Source organism: Gorilla gorilla, chromosome 11 (genome assembly GCF_029281585.2).
Source record: "Gorilla gorilla gorilla isolate KB3781 chromosome 11, NHGRI_mGorGor1-v2.1_pri, whole genome shotgun sequence".
Taxonomy (NCBI): Eukaryota; Metazoa; Chordata; class Mammalia; order Primates; family Hominidae; genus Gorilla; species Gorilla gorilla.
Genome location: NC_073235.2, coordinates 136,404,824 through 136,422,033, shown reverse-complemented (window position 1 = coordinate 136,422,033; position 17,210 = coordinate 136,404,824). Strand labels below are relative to the sequence as shown.

The window sequence follows — 17,210 nt, the reverse complement described above, 5'->3', positions numbered from 1 at the left end:
AGTCACACCACTCTTGTCCATCCTTTGACAGATCCTTGTCCCTGCCTCTCCTTCCTCTCAGTGGCCATTGAAACCCTGAACTGCACTACCATTGACCCTTTAAAAGTTTATCTCACTGAAGACTATTACAACAATGAGAAGCAGAAATGAAATCTTTGGAAAGATAAGTAGATATGGAAGCACTTGTAAGTACATTTTTTAAAAAGTGTTTTGCCTGGAACATTGATTGGATAAAGGCACCAATACAGACCTGAGATAGTGGCTTCCCCTTGGCACAGTTGATGCCCCCAGTGAAGACCATGTTGGGCATGATCGGCCTCGGGTAGTCCATCACAAAGTCCCCTCGGAACAGCCACACAGATGCATGGCTGAGAATATCCACCACTGACACCTCTCTCTGAAAAAGCTCAGAGGCAAGGCTTGCATAAGGAGCAGAAACAGCATGGCAAATGTAGGACAGGGCCAGAGGGTAGAGCATGTTCTTGACCCTTTGCAGGAATGTCATGTGGTCTGAATTGGTCGTTAGTAACTTAGGAATATAGGAGGAAGGATTTGGACACTGTGTGCCCTTAAAGTCTAAATCACATGGAATGTTCCTCAAAAAAAACACAGCAGGAATTGACATGTACTTAGCCAGCACCGCCCCGCAGAGGTGAAAGGGGTCTGTTAGAACCACATCAAAGGAAGTAGCATTCAGGTGCCTGATCAGGGCCTCATTATGCAGTAGCTCCACACAAGACCTATGTATGATCAAAGACATATTGTTCATAATTGCCAGTCTTCTAGAAAATTTCCTCAGAAGATGTTCTGTTTCAAAGAACGATTGAGTGTGACCCAGCAAAAGGCGATCAAATTCATCCTGGGTCCATGAAATGGCATACGTTGTCAGGGTGAAAAAGTTCTCTTCTTTGATGTACATATTCACCTCCGGGGTGAGGACCACCGCCTGGTGGCCTCTGGCATGGAGCTCCCGCAAGGCCTCCCGCATGCTGAGCCAGTGGCTGCCATCAGTGGGCACCACCAGCACCTTCCCACTCTCAGCCCAGGGCTGGACACTGAGGAGAAGCAGCAGTCCTGTGGCCAGCTGCGGCAGGGGAACCTGGAGTCCTGTGGCCATCTCAGCAGAAGCCACCGACAGCTGACTGTCCACCCCACGTTGTGCCTCCTAGAATTGTTTCCTTCGTCTTAATTACCTTGTCACTGAGACACCTAGCAAATCAACATGTAACTGAAGACAGAGTGCCCTCCTCCAGTTACTTGTTACCCATTAATCTATAATTGTCTTGCATTATGGGCCCCACCCTGGGAAAGACCGATCACTCCTATCTTGAAAAACTCATCTGACCTTGCGCTCGCTCTGGGGAACATCCAAGTTCAAGCTCTTGTTTCTCATTCAATTCCCAACACAAGGCTGTGAACCCCCATTTCATGTCACTGTCTCCTACTTCTCTCTTAACCACGTTTATCAGGCTGCAGCTGAGGTCTCAGGAGTCACCATTGCCCTAGTCCCCAACCATATGGTCTCTGCTGGATGTGACCCTGTTTGCTAACTCTTAATACTCTTTCTTCCCACATATGGGTAACACAGCACATCCAAAATGCAGACAACATTACTAAGCCAGCTTTCTTTAAACAGGGAGTGGGGAGGCTGGCTATCTGGTTTTGGTCGTTTTTCACACCAGGATATTTCTTGTAAGGATCAAAGAGGACTCTCTCTGAAGTGGCTGACAATATAAAAAAAGCTGCGGGGAGGCTGAGCTCAAGATGTGATGATCAGATTCTTGGAAAGGCTTTGTTGAGGATTCTCCATCTACACCGTGGAAGAAGAGGTGCTGCTGTCTAAAGCACACATGTGCAAGACAACCCTAGCAAGGACCCATGGTGGGTTCAGGGAGCTCCTGCTCACCAAGGGACCGGGGGAGCTGGAGCCTGGCCTCAGATCTTGCACAGTCTGAATTCCTCTTCTGAATGCCGAAGGCTCCAGTCTTCTGCAAGTCTGCTTAGAGACTGAAGTGTCCATTCATCCAGGCCTTTATTTCATCCTGAAGATTATGGTCAGGCTTTTTTCCAAGTCAATCCAGCACCAAGTTCTGATAAGAATGGTTCCTCCAGAACAGAATAATTTGTGGGGGCTCTAGTTCAAATTTCAAAATGGAGAATTAAACATGTGCCTTTCTAAGGGAGAGTCCCTGAGCACTCACAATGGTCTCACGCCCATGAGGCTCGTGCTGCTCCAGAAAGTCACTCATACTTGTGCTTGGCAAGATTGCTGACGCCTCCTTGTCCTGGTCGCCCCAGGATGATGTGGGCAGGCTCTCTGGGCTGTGCACACTTTCCATCTCACTTCCTCTGTGTCTACATGCCTGGCCGTGTCTGCCATTGCTGGTGAAGCTGAGGCTTCCCTTAGGGAGGAAGTTACCCCCATTAGAAATCCACATTGATAATAGATTCCACCTTTGGACAGAACCCATGGGACAGGCAGTGAATGGAGCTGTCCACCAGAGGGCGCAGGCAGGAAGGCACAGAGAAGGCAGATCTGCAAGGGCTTTGGGAACTCTCCAGGGGAGGATGATTCCCGGGGAGTTGTGAGGACACAGAGCGCTAGAAAGGGATTCTCAGCTGTGGGTGCAACATCTCAGCCTCTGAACTATTCCTCCAACCCCCTTAAAACTGTATGCATCCTAAGCACCCTCCTGATGAGCCCGGGGTGAGGGTGGAACACACCTGGGAGGGTGCTCTCGCCACATTCAAGGGGCTCCCCTGTTCTATCTCCATGCAGTGGTGTTTTGTTTAGACACCAATGTCATCTAATTTCTAGTCCGACGTCTAGGACTCCTAGACCCTGGGGAGGCCCATGTATCTTGGAAGATGGTGGTGCCTTCAGCGACATGGGAGCGCTGGGGAGAGCAGGACTGTGGGGAGGGAGTAGCTCATATTCCTGGTGCCCAGGAAATAGGAGGAGCAGCCCAAGGCATCAGCTTCCAGGGTCTGGAGATGAGGAGGGGTCTGGGCTGCACAGATAGACTTGGAGCCATCAGCATATGTGGTGGTTGAAGCCATGGGTGTCAGTGAGGTCACCCCAGAAAAATTCAGAGATAGAAAAAGGCATCCAAAACCCTGATCTGAATGATTGTATATTCCCCTCTGCCAATCTCAGAGACATAAACAAAGACCCAAACAAAGACTAAGTGGTCTAAAGACCTCTTTCCACCCAAACCTACAAACTTAAACCGTTTAACTTTTTTAAAAAACATAGAAACAAATCCTCACACCTTTTGGTCGACAAAGATTCCTTAGATAGGACACGAGGGGTACAAAACACAAAACGTTTGCTAAAATTGACTTAATCAAAACTTGCAACTTTTGCTCCTTGAAAGACGTTTTTTAAAAAATGAAACAAAGGACACCACACACCAGAAGTAAACAGAAACACAACTATCTGACATAGCACTTGTATCCAGAATATGTAAAGAACTCACTACTCAAATATAAGAAGACAAACAAACCAATAAAAGTGTGTGGAAGATTTTGAAAGGGCACCTTTTAAAAGAAAATAGGCATATGATCAATAAGCACATGAAAAGATTATCATCAGTCATAAGAGAAATGCAAATTCAAACCCAATGAAATTCTACTACACACCCATTAGGATGGCTAAAATGTAAAAGACTAAAAATAGCAAGTCTTAGCACAAATACAGAACAGCCAGAACTCTAATGCATTGCTGTTAGGAATGTAAAATTGTATAACTGCTTTGGAAACAGTTCGACTGTTTCTTATGAAGTCATACATACACCTACCATGCAACCCAACAATCCCACTTTTAAGTATTTACCCAAGAAAAATGAAATCTCAGAAACACTTGTACTCGAATAGTCATAGCAGCTTTATTCATAATAGCCAACAACTGGAAACTATCCACATGTCCATCAATAAATAAATGCATAAGCAAATGATGATATATCTATACAATGAAATGCTACTCAGAAATAGAAAGGAATGAAATATTGATACATGCAACAATGTGAAAGGATCTGAAGAGACCTTATGCTGAGCCAAAGAGGCCAGACACGAAACAGTATACCTGTGTGTTTTTCATTCATAATTGTATGATTCCATTCAGATGAAACTCTAGAAAAGACAATTCTGTTATCCAGCAACAGAAACCATCCAGGGTTGCCTAAGGTGAGGGGCGGTATTAGGTGATTGAGATAGGACAGAAGGGAAGTTACTGGGTAAATGGAGTGGTCCGTGTCTTGAATGTGCTGATGGCTGCACAGCTAAATAAAATCATCACAACTCAGAAATGTATCATTAAAACGGTGCACTTCATTGCATGTAAATAATACTCCAATAATGTTTATTTTAGTAGTATCAATTGAAAACATATCATTCAATTAAAAAAGAACAAAATTTTCCCAAGCTGACCAAAAGACCAAAACCTACTATACAAAGCCCTACCTATTCCAAGAAACACTCACAGCAAAACACCTATATTTAATAACGTTTCTTTCACATCCTGGTATTTTTTTGAATTTTAAGTTTAAATTTATAAGTACTTACATATATCACAGTAGGAAAAAGAATTCCTAAAAGAGAGCAAGAGGCAGAGACTTCAAATACTAAATACTTATAAGCCCCAAAATGATTGCTTTAAAAGTTGGCAGGTCATCCTTTCTGGAGGACATTCTTATTGAGTGTTCACCCATAGATTATTAAAAGAAATTTAGATTAGGACACAGAAAAATCTATATAGTAATAGGTTTATATGACAAACTAGTAACAAAAAATCTGACATCTAAATAGAAAATATCATTAATTGAAGGGTAATTCACAGTGTGGACAAGTTATTTCCTATCTCATCCCAGCGGCCACCCCTCCCCCAAACTCTCAAATGTACTTCTGGTGAGGATCCACTCCCAGCTCAGGATAGAACATGTGACCTAGGCCTCAACCAATCAGCACGTCTCATTCCCTTGGCCACCATGATTAGTTCAGAGATGGGCATGTGACTTCATTAGAGCCAATGAGGCAGAAGAACTTTAACTAGGAATCCTGGGAAAAGAACTCAGGCTGAAGCCCCTGCTGCTTGGGTATTATGAGACTGAGAAGTATGTCATGGCCAAGGAAACAGAGACAAGAAATGGAAACATATAAATGGGTTCTGGTGACATAGTTTGGCTCTGTAGCAAGCAATACCTAACCAGATAGCCCCTGAGATTGTTCTAGTATGTGAACCAATAAAAGAGCTTAAAAAAGAAAAGCCCTGCAACAAATTCACTGAGTCAAGAATTTGGGGAAGTTGCCCAAATAAAGTGATCACAGGTTGCATTGATATGGGGGGTGGGGGGTGGGGAGTTGGTCAGGATCTTGCTCTGTTGCCCAGACTCGGGTGCAATGATGCAAACATAGCTCACTGGAACCTTGAACTCCTGGGCTCAAATAATCCTCCCACCTCAGCCTTCCGAGTAGTTAGGTCTACAGGCACGCGCTACCATGCCCAGCTAGGTTTTTACTTTTTGCAGTGAAGTAATCTCACTGTGCTGCCTAGGCTGGTCTCAAACTCCTGGGCTCAAGCTATCCTCCTGCTTCGGCCCCCCAAAGTGCTGGGATTATAAGCATGAGCCACCACGCTCAGCCAGTTGCATCAATTCTATTAAATGCAGAAGGTAAATACCAGTTCTTATCTTCACTGGTGAAACAACTTAATGAAAGTAAACACACACACACAAAAGACGTTTAAATGAAGAATTAATAAGGGAAATGAAAATTCAAATAACCTTGAGATATTTTTTACCTATTGGATTGTCAAAAACTGAAAGCATTTGACGATAATACATGTGGCAAGGATATGAAGGAAAGTGTACACTTATACATTGCTAAGGGAAGAATAAATTGTTAATGGCTAATGACATTTAAAATGCGCACGACACAGTAAGTCCATTTTCCGGCAACTCCCCTGTGGAAACTCCCACACAGGAGCACAGTGAGTCATATACTAAGATGTTTATTCTAATTTGTTTGAATAAAAGTAAAAAGCAAGATGCAGAGTGGGGGAAGATATTTGCAATACCTACAACTGCCAAAGAACTAGTATCCAGAATGCATACATAATTCGAGTAGACAACCCAGTGGGCAATAGACTTGAATGGGCAAAAGAGGAAATCCAAATGACCAATAAGTATATTTTAAAACCCTCAATATAATCAGTCATGTACATAACTAATGCCTTAGCAATCAGGGATATGTACCACCACTCTGAAAAATAGTTACATCTTATTAAATTAATGATATGCACGCCCTCCAATGCAGCAGCTCCACCCCTAGGTATATACTCTAAAAACCCACTCACATGTGTTTCAGAATGTAAAAGAATGTTCGTTGTAACATTGTTCACAATAGTGAAAAGCTAGATACAATCCAAAGCCCATCAACAGTAGAATGGATAAATAAAATTGTGGTGTATTCATACAATGGGATATATTCAGTACTGACAATCCACAAACTACAACTTGTAAAAACACACATCATGAATCTCTCAAACATAAGGTTGAACCAAAAAAAAAAAAAAGGCAAGACAAAAAAAACCAGTAAAATTCTATCTATATTAAGTACCGAAACAGGTAAAATCATCTGTATTATTTACAGATGCAAATTTAGGTGGCAAAATTGTAAAGAAAAGCAAAGAAATAGTCGAGGGAGGGAAAACATCAAAAAGAATAGCTCATGGATGCTGAGCTTAACACCTAGGTGATAGGTTGATCTGTGCAGCAAACCACCATGGCACATGTTTAGCTATGTAACAAACCTGCACATCCTGCATGTGTGCCCTGGAACTTAAAATAAATGCTGATGAAAAAAAACACAAAAGAAATAATCATCACAAAAGTCAGAGAAAAGATGGAAAGGGAATAGAACGGAGGGCAGGCACCCAGGATGGATGTCTGGGTGCTGATAAACTGCAGTGACCTCCGGGATAGAAAACCTAACACAGAGTATTTTGGGGGTCCCTCAGCTGCCATGCAAAGTGGAGCACATGCAGATGGGACTCTGTCCAGCTGAGCAGCTTCCTCTACCTTGGGGGCTGGCTGACCATGGATCCTAGGTTCCTGTTGATTCTTACTGCCTATCTGTGAAGAATCAAGTTTCTTTGCCTGACCTGCACAAGCATTCCATGTCACCAGACTCATACTCTGGCAGCTAGGATGGTAAAATGCCTCCAACCAGAGCTGGGAAGTGCCAGGTCTAGGAATCTTAGTAAAGACTGCTGAGGTGTTTAGAGTCCTGCCCTGGGATTGGCAACCCAACCTAGTTGGTGCATGGTATTTCTCTCCCAGAGATGGATACCAGTGTACGGCACTCTGCTTCACAGTCACTGTCAACCCTGAGATTCCAGAATTCTATGACTTTTCAGTGACAAGAAGGAGTGGGGTGGGGAGTAGAAAACAGACCTACAGTGATGGGGCACAGACACAGTAGAAACACTGATTTCTCTAGTCTTCTTATCACATACTTAGGTCCACCTCCCATCTCCACTCTTACCCTAAGGTTTGAGAAACACCTAGAAAAAAGGCTGTGTTTCTAAGCCACTGTAAAATCCTCAGCACCACACCAGCCTGAACACCCTCATGCACCCAGCCTATGGTGAAACCTCAATGGTCATTTGCTTTGACCAAGTCTGTGGCTGAAAGACCATGTGAAGTTTGAGTGGTAAATGTACTTGGCCTCTGCTTTTCTACAATGGCCTAAATTGGAAGAATGTTTTTTCAGGGTCACCAGCTTGAATAGTTCCAAAAGGCACTATCTACATAGTACCTGGCACTGGGCCCCACCCCTGAGGTTGTGCAATCCAGCTGCCCTGGTTCTCTCACTCTCCCAACTGCACATTTGCCCCTGCCTGGGCCAGCTTTGTGGAGGAGCAGCCTGGGCAGACACACCACATTCCACATTTAGAAGGTTCTCATGCTTTGTTTAATACTTTGCTGTCAGTGTCCTGAAATTCTTCTTTTTTTTTTTTTTAGACAGAGTCTAGCTCTGTCACCCAGGCTGGCGTGCAGTGGCATGATCTCGGCTCACTGCAACCTCTGCCTCCCAGGTCCAAGTGCAAGTGATTCTCACACCTCAGCCTCCTGAGTAGCTGGAACCGCAGGCATGCACCTCCACACCCAGCTAATTTTTTGTCTTTTTAGTAGAGAAGGAGTTTCACTATTTTGGCCAGGGCAGTCTTGAACTCCTGGCCTCAAGTGATCTGCCTGCCTCAGCTTCCCACTTCAGCTTCAGCCACTGTGCTCAGCCTGAAATTCTTAATAATTTTTGAACAAGGGGCATTTTGCACTAAGACACTCAAAGTATGCAGCTGATCTGTTACCGACCTACCTGCTCAGGGTATTAAAAGATAGCAATATTCCAGTGTATTTTTATACCAGTGGTTGTGAATATTATCTCACAACTATAATTTGTGAGAAGACCTTCAACTTCCTAGAACTGTCAACTCAGTTTCTTCTCTCTTCAGAGCCTTTCCCAGATCCATAAACCATTTCTACCCCTTGCCACAAGCAATATCACCAGCTGCTCTTCACAGCTGAAGGTAATCTCCCCACCCTGATTCTTAAAAAGGTATTTATTACCATTGAATTTGCCTCATGCGTGTCTGCTAAAAAATATGTGCAATTCTGAAGGATAAGTTATGAGCTACCTCTGAAGACAAGTCTCTGATGAGTATCATTTTAAAGGCACAAACAAAATAAAAGCAAAACCCCATGTAATAAGACAAAAATTGAGAGAATGTGTTGCTGGAAAACTCAACTTACAAGAAATACTAAAGGAAGTTCTTCAGGTTGAAAGCAAGTGACCCCATAGAATAATCTGAATTCATACAGAAAAAAAGCACTGATTATAGTAATCACGTAGTTATAAAAGGCAGTACCAATGCATACTTCCCCTTTATTCTCTCTCTCTCTTTTTTTTTTTTTTTTTTCAGATGAAGTCTCGCTCTTGTCCCCCAGGCTGGAGTGCAATGGCACGATCTTGGCTCACTGCAACCTCCGCCTCCCGGGTTCAAGCAATTCTCCTGCCTTAGCCTCCCGAGTAGCTGGGATTACAGGCGCCTGCCACCATACCCGGCTAATTTCTGTATTTTAAGTAGAGATGGCGTTTCACCATGTTGGCCAGGCTGGTCTTGATCTAGGCTGGTCTCAGGTGATCCACCTGCCTCAGCCTTCCAAAGTGCTGGGATTACAGGAGTGAGCCACCGCGCCCGGCCCTATTCTCTTAACTGATTTTAAAAGCAATCCTAAAAAGCAATATACATATATATAATTATATTGTTGGGACTATAACATATGGAAGTGTAATATATTTGACAATAATAGCACAAGGGAGGCAGTTGGGAGCAAAGGGAAATTGGGCTAAGAAATGATACCATAAGGTAACTCAGATCCATAAGAACAAAGGAAGAGAACCAAAAATGATAAGCAGAAAGGTTAATATAACAAACTCTATAAATACATACTTGCTCTTCTTTCTTCTCTCTGATTCTTGAAAGCATGTGTATTTATATAAAGTAATATTATCACCATGTATTGTTTAGTTTGTAACATATATAGATGTACCATGTATAACAATAATATCATAAAAAGGGGAGAAAGGAAATAGAGCTATATAGGAATGACATTTCAATATTTAACTGGAATTAAGTTGGTATAAATCTGAAGTAGATAGTGGTAAGTTAAAATTGATGTGCTAAGCCCTAGAACAACCGCTCGGAACACAACTTTTTAAATAGTGGAAAGAAAAACATTAAAGGATTTTACATGTTGCACTAGAAAATATTCACTCAATGCAAAAAAAAAAAAAAAGGCAATAAAGGCAGAACAGAGGAACAATAAATACATGAGAGATATAGAGCATAAAAAGTAAAATGGGGCCAGGCACAGTGGCTCACACCTGTAATCCCAGTACTTTGAAAGGCTGAGGCAGGTGGATCACTTGAGGTCAGGAGTTTGAGACCAGAGTGGCCAACATGGCAAAACTCTGTCTCTATAAAAAATACAAAAATTAGCCAGGCATGGTGGTGCACACCTGTAGTTCCAGCTGCTCGGGCGGCTGAGGTGGGACAACTGCTTGAACCCAGGAGGCGGAGGTTGCAGTGGGCCAAGATCACACCACTGTTCTCCAGCCTGGGTGACAGAGTGAGATTTTGTCTCAAAAAAAAAAAAGAAAAGAAAAAAATGATGGTAGACATAAATCCATCTACATCAATAATAGTATTAAATGTGAATGTATTAAACAACTCAATTAAAAGACAGAGATTATCAGACTGGATTAAAAACAAGGCCTAATAATATCTTGTCTGCAGAAGATACATTTGAGATTTAAAAACAAAAAAATTTATATTTAAAACTTAAATTTTACAAAGTTAAATGGTGGAAAAACAATATATCATGAAACAGCAACCAAAAGAAATGCAGATTGGTTATACTAATATCAGATAAAATAGACTATTTTTTAATGACACAGTATCATGAAGCAAGATAATATACACCTTAAAACAAAAAATATTACTAGCAATAAACAGGGAAATTGTGTAATGATAAGTGTCACTCCACCAGGAAGCTAAACTAAACACAAAGCAAGAAGGCAGAAAATAATAAAGAATAGAGGGGAAATTAACGACATAGAAATAGAGAAGCAATAGAGAAAAATAAACAAAACCAAAATTGTTTATTTGAAAATATAGACAAAATTGATAAACCTTAAGTTAGATTAACAAAGAAAAAAGAGAGAAGACTCAAATGGCTAAAAATATGAAATGAAAGAGGGAACGTTACTACCAACCTTACAGAAACAGAAAGTATTATAAGGGAACACTCTGGGTCATTTTATGCCAAGGAATTAGATAACTTGGATAAAATTGACAAATTCCTAGAAAGAAACAACCTACTGAAATTGAATCAAGAAGAAATACAAAATCTAAATAAAGCCATAACAGGTAAAAAGATTAAATTAGTAATTTTAAAACCTCCTGCAAGAAAAGCCTAGGCTCAGACAGCTTCACTAGTGAACTCTATCAAATATGTAAAGAATGAATACCAATTCTTGACAGACTGTTCCCAAAAAATAGAAAAGAAGAGAACATTCCCCAGTTTCTTCTACAAGGCCAGTAATATTCAGATAGCAAACACAGACCAAGGCTTCGCAAGAAAATAAGACTTCCAATATCTCTTCTGGATATGATGCAAAAGTCCTCAATAAAATGCTGTCAAACCAAATTCAGTAACATGTAAAAGGATTATACAACACAATCAAGTGGGATTATTCTAGGAATACAAGGTTCATTTAGCACCTGCAAATCAATTAACACATATCACTAGAATAGGGGACCAAAAAGAAAACCATGTTCATTTCAATAGACACAGAAAAAGCATTTGACAAAACCAAACACCTCAGGTATGATAAGAATACTCAACGAGCTAGGAATAGATGAAAATTTCCTCAATCTCATAATGTGGGGGGCATCTACTCAAAAAATCTCCAGTTAAGACCTAATGTGCTAAAAGACTGAATACTTCCCCACCTAAGATCAGGAACAAGATAAGAATCTCCTCTTTCCACTTCTATTCAACACGGTACTAGAGGTTCAAGCCAGGGCAATTAGATAAGCAAAAGAAATAAATGTTATCCTTATTAGAAAGGAAGAAGTAACACTATCTCTATTTGTAGACAACATGATCTGGAATGTAGAAAATCCTAAGAAATCCACTAAAAAAAACTATTAGAACAAATAAACAAGTTCAGAAATGTTGAAGTACAAGATCAATATACAAAACTCTCTATGCTAAAGGGAAAAAGCTATTCATGTATTTTGTGAATGGAATCCATAGAAATAGGCAAATTCATAAGGACAGAAAGTTGATTAATGGCTGCCAGGGGCTGGAGGAAGGAGAAAAAGAAGAGTGAGTGATAATAGATATAAGGTATCTTTGGGAGTGACTGAAAATGTTCTAGGGTTGACTATGGTGATGGTTGTACAAATCTGTGACTATACCAAAAACCATTAAAATTAGTGAATTCTTAATTTTTTGAAGGGTTTTTTTTGTGTCTCTATTTCCTTCAGTTCTGCTCTGATCTTAGTTATTTCTTGCCTTCTACTAGCTTTTGAATGTGTTTGCTCTTGCTTTTCTAGTTCTTTTAATTGTGATGTTAGGGTGTCAATTTTAGATCTTTCCTGCTTTCTCTTGTGGGCATTTAGTGCTATAAATTTCCCTCTACACACTGCTTTGAATGTGTCCCAGAGATTCTGGTATGTTGTGTCTTTGTTCTCGTTGGTTTCAAAGAACATCTTTATTTCTGCCTTCATTTCATTATTTACCCAGTAGCTATTCAGGAGCAGGTTGTTCAGTTTCCATGTAGTTGAGCGGTTTTGAGTGAGTTTCTTAATCCTGAGTTCTAGTTTGATTGCACTGTGGTCTGATAGACAGTTTGTTATAATTTCTGTTCTTTTACATTTGCTGAGGAGTGCTTTACTTCCAACTATGTGGTCAATTTTGGAGTAGGTGTGGTGTGGTGCTGAAAAGAATGTATATTCTGTTGATTTGGGGTGGAGAGTTCTGTAGATGTCTATTAGGTCCACTTGCTGCAGAGCTGAGTTCAATTCCTGGGTATCCTTGTTAACTTTCTGTCTCGTTGATCTGTCTAATGTTGACAGTGGGGTGTTAAAGTCTCCCACTATTATTGTGTGGGAGTCTAAGTCTCTTTGTAGGTCTCTAAGAACTTTTACACTGTTGGTGGGACTGTAAACTAGTTCAACCATTGTGGAAGACAGTGTGGCGATTCCTCAAGGATCTAGAACTAGAAATACCATTTGACCCAGCCATCTCATTACTGGGTATATACCCAAAGGATTATAAATCATGCTGCTATAAAGACACATGCACACGTATGTTTATAATGGCACTATTCACAATAGCAAAGACTTGGAACCAACGTAAATGTCCCTCAATGATAGACTGGATTAAGAAAACATGGCACATATACACCATGGAATACTATGCAGCCATAAAAAATGATGAGTTCATGTCCTTTGTAGGGACATGGATGAAACTGGAAACATCATTCTCAGCAAACTATCACAAGGACAAAAAATCAAACACCGCATGTTCTCACTCATAGGTGGGAACTGAACAATAACACATGGACACAGGAAGAGGAACATCACACACCGGGGACTGTTGTGGGGTGGGGGCAGGGGGGAGGGATAGCATTACGAGATATACCTAATGCTAAATGACGAGTTAATGGGTGCAGCACACCAACATGGCACATGTATACATATGTAACAAACCTGCACGTTGTGCACATGTACCCTAAAACTTAAAGTATAATAATAATAAAATTTAAAAAAAAAGAAAAAAACTTTCAAAGTATAGTTTATATATTATCACGAATTTGTGCTGAAAAGTAGAAATATGTAAACACTTAAAGTCATTAAATCTTACTGGAACCCCCCCCCCCCCCAAAAAAAGAGTGAATTGTATGTATGTGAATTGCATCATAATAAAGTTATATTTTTATAACCCCTTATTCTCATTCTCCTAGAGTTATCTAAATTACTAAACAGTCAAGTTTCTAGGCTTTTATGTACTCATGTTGAACGCTTTTTTTAGCCGAATCATTCTAGCATTCAGCTACTCTTTAGATAATTATCTATTAACAGAAACACTGCTGCCGAAATGTTCCACATGCCTGGAAATGCCCCAGATAATCAGCCATAAAGATAAGCACAAGGTTTTGAAAGAGAGGCAGAATTTTAAAGGCATTGTAGACATTGGCCTAAGTCACGTATTTTAAAAAGTGCCTATTAAGAATGACTTGGCATTTTGGGGCTTTTGTTCTACTGAGTTGCCTAGAATGAACCCACAGCTCAGCCAACAAAGGCTGAGATTTCAGCCTGAATGAGCATTCCTTGTAAAGACCCCTATAGGGAGACAGACAGCTCAGAGGGTGGGCACAGGATCCTTGCTGCCCTCCACACCTCCAGGCTGGGGGCCTTGCTGGGTAGACACCACTGGATTCACTTGGAATTGATTTAGATCAGAGTTTCTCAATTTCAGCACTCGTGACATTTTGAGCCAGAGTAATTCTTTGTTGGGAGTTGGGGGACGGGTATTTTTCACACACTGTACAACTTTCAACAGCATCCTTGGCCTCTACGTACATCCTACTGACTATTTCGCCTCTCCAATTGAAACACCAAAAATGTCTTCAGACATATCTGTCCTGGGGAAAAATTAGTTCTATTTGAGAACGACTATTTAGATGCCTCCAGAACATGAGAGGAGGAAACTTGGGAACAGAACTAGTCCTGAGGAACTGGGGTCTAGTTTTCTGGGAAAACGCTCCGTAAAAAATACTGCAAGAAAACCACATTCATTGTTTTTATCACCTCTCAGCGAGAAAGTTTCAGCCTGTATTCAGGCCTAGCTAGGCTCTAGGCCTGAGCTTGCATTCTATTCCTTTCTATAGACCAGGCTGGGAAGAGAGGATGTCCTAGAGCCAGAGCTCTGGCCATGACCTGGCTCTATGATGTGAATGGCCCTGTCCTTCGGAAGGCTTGAACAGTTCTTTGTATTACAAGTAAAAGAGACTAGGATTTACTTCTGACCTCCTTTGTTCTAAGAAAAACACTCCAATGACCCTTCTAATAATGAAATGCAAAGCTAAATTCTCTTCTAAAATTGAGATATTTGAAACCTAGCCTTACCAATAAGAAAAGAGGTTAGCCCTAGGGTGGATGAAACTCAACAAAATAGCAAAAAGGACAGCATAAGAGTGTCCCAGCATCTGGCCTGGATTCAAGCCCCTATAGGAAGAGGAAAGGGGCCTAAAAACAAAAGTTCTTTTTTTTTTTTTTCATGCAACAGCATGAGATTCTGGGGAAGAAGTGAGGATCAGAGAGACAGACAGAAAGGTTGCAAGGCACCCATGAGAATCTGACATAAGTAGAATTGTTTTGGGGCAGGTGATGAGGTGCACAGGGTTAGAGGGAAGGCCCTGGGCAGGGCTGGGATAAGTTGTTTCAGGACATCTGGGACTGCCTGGTGGCTCAGCCTCTGATGTTCTTACAGCAGGAATCACCACCTGGGTGGCCAAAGGGCTTCTCCAAGGGCCAGCTTGGACAGAAACCAAGCAGCCCTCTGAGATGGCCACGTCCCTCCTTGGGCAGAGGAGGCAGGTAAGGCTTTGGTCAAAGTCGCAAAGTCACACCAACATGGGAATAAGAGGGAAGTGATCCTGCCTTACTCTTCCACAAGGCGAGGCTGGGAGCCCAGAGGTTACCATGAGAAAGGACACTCTTTCTTTGTGAATCATAGCATTACGTAAAAAATGGTCACCAAGCTATGGTTTTCAAAAGGCTTTGCACATTTTTTTGAGAAATGTATTTGTTTTATAGTTGGGCCAATAGTTACCTATAAAGCATGCTTACTAACCTGATAGGCAAAATTGAATTCCACTGTTTATTAATCTGAATTTCTTGGATTATTTCTGAAATTAAACATGTTCTTAAAGTTTTGTTGGCCACTCGTGTTCTGTTTACTTTATGTATTGCCGATTATGTGATTTGCCTAATGAGGACTGCATTTTTAAGCTATAAATCAGGGCTTCATTTTCTATGATCTGTGATATATCTTCTTTTCTTAAATAATTTATTGCGATGAAGTCACATAAAATTCACCACGCTGAAGTGAACAATTTCATGGCATTTAGCACATTCATGTTTTGCAACTGACACCTCTATCTGGTTCCAGACATTTCCATCTGTCCAAAGACACATTTTTTTCATAGTGTTGAAATGGTTTCATTATTGGACAAAAGAAATTCTATTTTGATCACTTTAATTTAATTCCTAATAATTAAAAGTGCATGTTGATAATTACATACCATAATACAGAATGTTCTCTAGGATGACATTTGAGACACAGGATACAGTTGAGACACAAACAAGGTCAAGCACCAGATACAGGGTCACAGGGCTCAAAAAGTACATTCATTATAGCCCAGTTTCTCAATATAACTGAGTACAACTTTCTGAAAAAATAAGATAATTGGTACCAACGTGCAGAAATGATATTTTTTCCTTCTTACGCCAAATATTTCTTTGTAATAAGAATAAATTACTTTTTTCCAATACCCTAGACTTCCAGGAGAAGGAATAAATAGATATGATTCAATCAATAGTATGAAATTATTAAATAAATGCATAACTTTTGCTTACTAACTTCTTAATTAGATTTTCTTGAAATTAAAAAGAAAATTTAACAATTACTTGAAACAAATGAAAATGGAAACACAATGTATCAAAATCTATGGGCTATAGCAAAACCAGAACTAAGACAGAAGTTTTTAACAATAAATGCCTACATCCAAAAAGCAGAAAGATCTCGAATAAACAACCTAAGAATGCACCTCATTCTACTAAAAAAGCAAAAGTAAACCAAACTCAAACTTTGTAGAAGGAAAGAAATAATAAAGATCAGGGAAAAAATAAATTAAATTGAGGCTAAATAAACAATGCAAAGACCAATGAAACAAAAAGTTGTTTTAAAAAAAAAAGATAAACAAAATTGGCAAACCTTGAGCTAGACTAAGAAAAAGAGAAAACACTCAGATAAAATCAGAAATGAAAAAGGAAACACAGCAACTGACCCCACAGAAATACAAAGGATCATTAGCGATTGTTGTGAACTACTATATGCCAACAAATTAGAAAACCTAGAGGAAATGGATACATTTCCAAACACAAACAATCTACCAAGATTGAACGAAGAAGAAATAGAAAACCTCAACAAACCAATATAAGTAACAAGATTGAAGCAGTAGTAAAAAGTCTCTCATCAAAGAAAAGCCCAGGACCAGATGGATTCACTGCTGAATTCTACCAACCATTTTTAAAAGAATTAATACCAATTCCACTCAAACTATTACAGGAAAATGAAGAGGAGAGAATACTTCTAAACTCATCCTATGAGACCAGTGTTACCCTGATACCAAAACCGGACAAGGACACAACAAAAAAAAGAAAACTGCGGGCCCATATCTCTGACGAACATAGATGCAAAAATTTCAACGAAACACCAGCAAACCAAATCCAATAATATGTTAAAAAGATAATTAATCCTGATGCATTTATTGATATATTGATATGAATACAT

At 40.3% G+C, this 17,210-nt stretch overlaps 1 protein-coding gene across 3 annotated transcripts in view; it reads right to left on the bottom strand.

Moving 5' to 3' along the window:
- UGT1A6 (UDP glucuronosyltransferase family 1 member A6) overlaps nt 1-17,210 on the bottom strand; it is a 99,744-nt gene that overhangs the window by 57,547 nt on the left and 24,987 nt on the right. The window contains exon 1 of one of the 3 annotated variants that reach the window (XM_031008569.3): nt 251-1,202. The exons of the other annotated variants lie outside the window; for them this stretch is intronic. Within the exon in view, the coding sequence (XP_030864429.2) occupies nt 251-1,117 (867 nt within the window). The 5' untranslated portion in view covers nt 1,118-1,202. Of the gene's footprint in view, nt 1-250; nt 1,203-17,210 lie in introns of those variants that run through there. 3 annotated transcript variants of the gene reach the window in all.